At 35.5% G+C, this 6,823-nt stretch overlaps 1 protein-coding gene across 1 annotated transcript; it reads right to left on the bottom strand.

Annotated features, from left to right (window-relative positions):
* Positions 1-2,217: 2,217 nt before the first annotated feature.
* On the bottom strand, positions 2,218-5,844 carry LOC112514990 (CWF19-like protein 2). The gene is made up of 5 exons (XM_025121654.1): positions 5,435-5,844; positions 4,196-4,275; positions 3,653-4,013; positions 2,898-3,110; positions 2,218-2,575 (listed from the first exon to the last, which is right to left on the bottom strand). Exons 1-5 carry the CDS (start codon positions 5,792-5,794, stop codon positions 2,246-2,248), a joined length of 1,344 nt encoding a protein of 447 aa, XP_024977422.1. The 5' UTR covers positions 5,795-5,844; the 3' UTR covers positions 2,218-2,245.
* Between the last annotated feature and the right edge of the window lie 979 nt (positions 5,845-6,823).

Here is a 6,823-nt window from a genome sequence, read left to right on the forward strand (position 1 = left end):
CTTATTATCATTATTAGTATATTGACATGAATACCCACCCACCATGACAGTGTCACATTATTTCATGGAAAGCATACAAAAGGAACAGAGAAAAAAGGTATGAACTCTAAAACCCAAAAAAAGATACTTGACTGTAGGTCATCCAAATTCTAGAATGATTACCCTTTTTGACTTTATATGTCAAATCCTCTAGTTCCCATATTTGAAGTTAATAACTTATTATTGATTCATTTTCATGTTTAGAACCAATCATTTTTAAACATATACTACTTACATATTACGATTTATCTATCGAGTATTTGTCATACCTAACCAAACCAAACGAACCCCGTATATCTCATCCATCACCCACGCTGGGGTCAGGGTGGGACATAGGCAGACGTGTCCTCTACCAAAGTTGTTAAAGGCTCAATGCGCGCATAAGCGCAAAGAGGTCTCGCGGGCGTAAGGCGTGGCCTCAAGAATGCGAGGCGCATCTTACCAAAGAATATATATACACACACAAATCAATACACTATGGGAGAAGTTTTAAGGTATGGGTATTTATAGAGGAGGACTGAAGTAGGCTTGAAATTCTAAGGACTGGATATTAAATATTATGGTTTGACTTATATCATCTATTTAATAACTCTTTTTTTAAGAAGTTAGAAGATGAGAAACTAAGTTAATATTAGGGTTTGCTTATGTATTTAATAACTCTATATGAGTAGCGTCTAGTCCCACAAGAAGCCTCAGCCAAAACACAGGGCCTTAGTGAGCCTCGTGCCTCGACTTAAAAAATCCCAAGATCTTGAGCCTTATGAGCATGGGAGCCTATTTTCTAATCAAAACAATTACTTAGGCAAGGAGGGAATATATTTCCAAATAGTCAATAATTTCCATATTATGCTTCACCTAGCAATTGAATTTAGCTTTTAGCAAGCCTCCAACATAACATGAAACCATGTGTAACATTTGGCTCTTTACTAACAATTATAACCTATCTATCTTTTGTTTATTCCAGCTCACCAATGGGTGCTGGATTTGCCAGGAACACAACATCAACAATGTCTCTTTTCAGTAACTTCAAGATAAGATGATTGCAACCTCATAAATACATTTACAAACATGAATTATAAACTCACAAAAAAACTTGATCTAAATACCTTTTAGAAAAGAGGTTATACAATGCAAGGAAATGAAAGAAACTGCTTAAACACCAAATATGGTGAGAAGCTTAAGTCATGACGATATTGATTAAAACTCAATCTTCAGTATACAAAGATACCTTCGTAAGCTTGTCATCTATAGACAATATAACAACCAGCTAGCACACATTTTGTTCAAAGAAAACCATGAAACGAGGAATGGATTTGCATTACCCATTGGGCAGGACAAGAACGGGTGGAGAGGCAGACGTGAGAGTGGACTCAACAGTGAGCGAAACACCTGCAAGTGTTGATACGGCAATCACTGATAGAGGAGGTGGGACATCAGCGGCAGTTAGCAGCTTCAGCTCCATCATGAGCAAAAACCTTTTTCACTTTGTATAGTCGTTAACCTGGGAGATGGAACCGAGAATTATAAGCACAGTGTGAGCTCCAAAAGTGGTTAATGAATGCAACACAATAACCGCAGCTGATTAAAATTGGCACCTAACATGGTGATATCATTATAGAGGAGATGGCAACAATGTAGCAACAAGTTCCAAACTGACACAGCATATTCATTTTTTCATCTACATTTCATTTGAAAACCAAAAGATTTAACAATGTTATGAAATGCATGCAAGTCACAGACGTAAGATATCATAAGTTGTTATTTTATATCAATTATAACACATAATATAGTTTCAGACTAGGACAAGTCAAAAGAGCAAAACTTTAGCATCAACTATAAGAGAAAGACCAAATTGAAACAGGTACGTAGGGGGCTCATGGGTCAGAAGTAAAAACAATAAAATACAAAATAAGGTAAATACACTTGTACACATACCTAAATTTCCTCAACTTAACTTGCCATTTATAAATCAGGCGCATGTTTCTTAAGACTCCTCATTCAGATATTATATACTTTAAAGATATAAATATTATATACTAAAAAAACAAGTTGAAGAAACAATGGAAAGGGAGTATCAATAACAGTTTTCTAACATAAACATCCACAAAAATGACTACAAATAAAACTAAAAATCATTACGAAATGCTCAAGCTCTCTTATATATACAATACACTTTTGGGTAAAAGCTAGGGAAGAAGACAGAAATCTAATCAAGTTGTTTGGTCCAGTCAAAAGGCTCCCAACTTCGACCGAAATTCGCGGCAGCTTCTTTTTGAGTGTCGATAGACTCATGCTTTTGACGACGATGCATGTCTTCTGCAGGCAATCGGAGCATACCCCTTATAACGTTAACACCAAAACTGCTTTTGAACTGGGATTCATCATCGATAACGTGAACATATCCCTTCTTTAAACCAAACTCCACATGGAAGTACGGGAAGTCTTTCGGTATCGAGTTACGCAACCCCYTTTCACTTGTATCAATTAACTTCTTTGCATTATGTTGGCTCCATTCTTCTTCAGCTTCATCTATTGCCTGCAAACAAAAAACCACAATATCATATATGGCTTTATCGTTATACAAAAAAGGTTTCTTTCGTATCTTATGTTGATAAAAGTTGCTAAACAGAGAAACGGTTCAGCCTGTGTCCCCCACAATGAAAAAGGCACAAAGTTATGAGAATGTACAATTATTACAATCTTTAATTAACTAAATGACAATTTTACCCTTGATAATAGAGAAAGTGATGAATTTCTCCATCTTATAATTAATAAGGGTAGAATTGAAAGTGGACAAGCTAAAATAGAACTATGGACACGTATTTTGAAACGGAAGTAGTAACTGAAATAACACAAACCTTCTTAAAATAGAGAGGAGCCTGTTTTGCAATTTCTGGAGGCAAAGGAATGCATTCCACCAAACAATGCCTGCTCTGCTTTGCCAACCCCATTACTGTTTCAAGAAATATAACATCCATCTCTTGCTTAGCAAACATCATTAGAAGACATTTCTTGAAGTTGCGTATTTCATCCCAYACGTTATCATCAACGCTTCTTGTTGCTAACTCATGCTACATTGAAAATCAAATAAAAACAGCAAATTTATTACAAACCCGTGAAAACCAATCCAAACCCATTGAACGAGCTTGATTTTAAGCTATGATTCATATTCCTTCATATGTTTTGTTATTGTGTGTGTTTTATGTATAAAGTGTATACTAATGTTATTTTCACACACAAAACAATTCCGAATGTTTCATAGATAAAACAACACTGTATGAAGATTGCATATTTTACATGACCATCTCTACCACTTTTAGTGCCATATCTTCCAAAACCAAGTATCCAAGCTCCGAGGCTAATCTGCACTCTTTGGACTTTTCAAGCTTAGACACCTCTATTACTACATCAAGCAACAATTGAATTGGGTGTTGTTTCATATAACACATGAAATTGGTTTGCAAGTTTGCAACATATTACGGTTTTCAACATATTATGGTTTACGACAACTCAGAGATACTGTGACCAAATGAATCTAGAGACATGATTTCAATTTTTATGACCCAATTAGCTTATACTTGTGAATAAAGCAAACTGACTGATAAAAACTAACCTGCATAGGCAATATGCAACAATGGCCTGGTACAACAGGCTTCCACTGAGGTAACATCAAATATGTGAAATTGGCAATCGCAATAACAAGATGTCGTGGCCTCTTAGGGTTCTCAAAGCAAAAGTTACAGCGCTCTTGCTGAGTTAAAATGCGTTTTTCGAAACGGGTATATCCCATTGATTTGGGAACATCGTCACCTTTACCCCGTTTCTTTCTTTTAGGTCCCTCGTCATAATCGTATTCATCATCTGCCTGACCTGATATACTATACTTTTTGTTTTGCACTATTAACCTTGCTACATGCATGTCAGCATCTTCCTCTTTCATCTTTTCACGTGCTTTTATGCCATGCATGATATACCTATAAAGCAAAAACAAAAAGGGTATAACTGATCATGACAAATAGATCTGTATATGGAACTCCATGAGAGAGGCGCATATAGAACATACAAAATTCAAATCAATACGGTTTTTTTGTGATATTTATCTTAACCCGGGGGAAACCCTGCAAATATAAGCCAATTCCTCCAGAACAAAATTTACCTGCTCATAGTTCCATCACCCTGTGGATTGGTTGTGATGGTACCCGCTTTGCTTTCCCCTTYATGCACTTCTGCCTCTTTCTGAARTTAGAAACAAATTGGGAATTATTAGYGATGGCATCAAACGGAGCTCCTCCAGCATAGAGACATTATAATTACTTGTATGTGCTTTAACAGTGTGTGGTAGAAGAATATGAAGAGAAAAAACAGTGTTCAACCCGTGTAATAAAAGCATCATTTCAAAACAACCAGGTAAATATTTTCACCGTGTCACGAGGGAAGTTAAAAGTTTAAGCATTAATTTCTAAGTACATATCAAGAATTCTTGCAATCAAAAATTACCAATCCTTTATCCATGAGCTCCCAAGGGTATACATGTGGAAGCCTAAATTTAGGACAAGCAAAGAGCAAAAAAATCTTGCAAACGATGTTCATATATATGGTACAATTTTGATTCTTTCAGATTAAGATCACGGAGGTTGCTTCAGGTGTTAATTGTATTGCTTATAATCTGTTCACTGAATAGCATCACTACAGCAATTTTCAAACACCAAGAATTTTGGTTTCTTCTTTTTACCAAAGGTGAAAGAAAAATTACTAAAGGAGAGAAGAAAACAACAGATTCTCCAAAATTTTGAGGTGTTACAATGTCACATCATCATATGGGAATCAAAACTCAAGAATCTCCATAAAAAATTACATTCAACTTGAACAGATTTTCTATTTTGAACATTGCAACATTAATTATATTATTAGAATATATTATACATGTAGTAAAATATTATTTCTCTCCCATAAAACATTTAACACCAAGGTTTTCTATTGGCGGAAATATAATTAAAAATTTGTCTCTCTCAAGGAAATCATTTTTGGGGAATTCTCCAAATTTGGAGAATTTCACTCTCTCGTTTTGTCTCCATTTTGGAGAAAGTTTTGGAGAGTCTGTTGGAAGAAAAATTTAATCAAAACCTTCATTTTTCTCCATTTTGGAGAATCTCTTGGAGATGCTCTTAAAAGACAACAATACCCCATGCTATCTCTTCCTTACATGTATATTTTCTAAACCTCTTATGCCATCGCTAACATGCATCTCTTCATATTATAAAAATGTAATAGGACACGAATTCCTCATGTGCACCCAAATCCCAATTACTTGCATATATRGAAAGGCAAATATTTAATGAGTTCAAAGAAATGTGGCTAGATGGAAAATGATGTGCAAACCAACATTATTCCTTACCAGAAGTTTCTCAGCTTCGTCATGCTTTCCTTTCATACGGAGCTGCATAACTTTAGCAGCCAACTGGTTTGCACTTAGTGCAGGCTTTATGTGTCCTTCGTCTACACGAGATGGTTTTTCAGATTTGGACACATCAGATGCAACTTTCCCGTCACGATCTGAATATGAATCATCATCTTGCTGAGATTTAAATTCTTTCAAGAAACTTCCATCATTGGTGAACTTTTGTAAGCTGGACAATGCAGAAGAAATGACACCAGCATCCTTAACTGACATGCTCTGACTTTTCTGCTTCCCCCAAGATAAAGAATCATCAGGTCTAGGCACTCTCATTTTATTTTTAGCATGCTGTTGAGGCATGCCCTTCTGGCTATCCCTTTCAGCATCCTGATATCAACAAATAAAAGTGAAAATAAAAGTGCAGTCCGTTAATCTGTAACATACATGACAAAAGTTCACTAACTGGAACAAGTTAAATAATAGGCCACTAACCTGAACTCTAATTATTTAATAAACAGATTGAGCTTTTTCACTCTAGCACAACACTCGACAAATTTAAAGATTCACTCCTAACTGTTAGTAACAAGGACTCTGGACTCCCTAAAGCTCTCCAATTTTTTGGCTTTTTTAAAGTAYTGTTTCTTATATGTAATTCCATTATAATTCATCTGCTTCATCATAACCACCACCACCACACACACACAAATATTTTAAAGTTTAACTCTTAAGGTAGCAATCTTACTACTCTCTCCCAAATAAATTGATTCTTTTCATCTCATCTTCATTATCTTGGAAACTAATGAAACCATTTACTGATACAAGAATTTGGAATCATAATTGAAATGAGTATCGCTTTCATTCATCCTCGGAACATGACAGAACCGTTTCTTGTCAATGTAGTCGATCAAGCAGAGCAGAAGACAACAGTGTACGTTACACCACTGATCTTCAAAATAATAATAGAGACAAAAAGACAGACACACAAGAGTCTGAAATGAATTATTCAAATGAATCAAAGCCATCTGCACATACACGAGAACATCCACTCTCTACATACACAAAGTTCTCTCCCATAATTTCTTTTACACTAACCTTTGGCAGCTAATATATTCCTCATGTTCAACCGTAGATTTAAAAATGCCTGTTCCCTCATGTTCAAAAACGTTTGAGGTTTCACTATGGAAATGATGAGGAAAAAGAGCTTGGTAGTGCAGTTAGGGACTTGGGTTTTGAAGCTTTTAAATTGTATTTCTATCCACTGTATTTGATTTGAACAAAGGTGCTGGTTTAATCAAGTTTCCATCCAAATTATGGACATGGTAGGCGTTTTAACGTTTGGATCAGCCAATTAGGTAATTGGGTCATATAGTCCAAGTAGTTTTCAGTATT

This window comes from Cynara cardunculus (assembly GCF_001531365.2).
Source record: "Cynara cardunculus var. scolymus isolate 2C chromosome LG 6, CcrdV1, whole genome shotgun sequence".
In the NCBI taxonomy this organism is placed as follows: domain Eukaryota; kingdom Viridiplantae; phylum Streptophyta; class Magnoliopsida; order Asterales; family Asteraceae; genus Cynara; species Cynara cardunculus.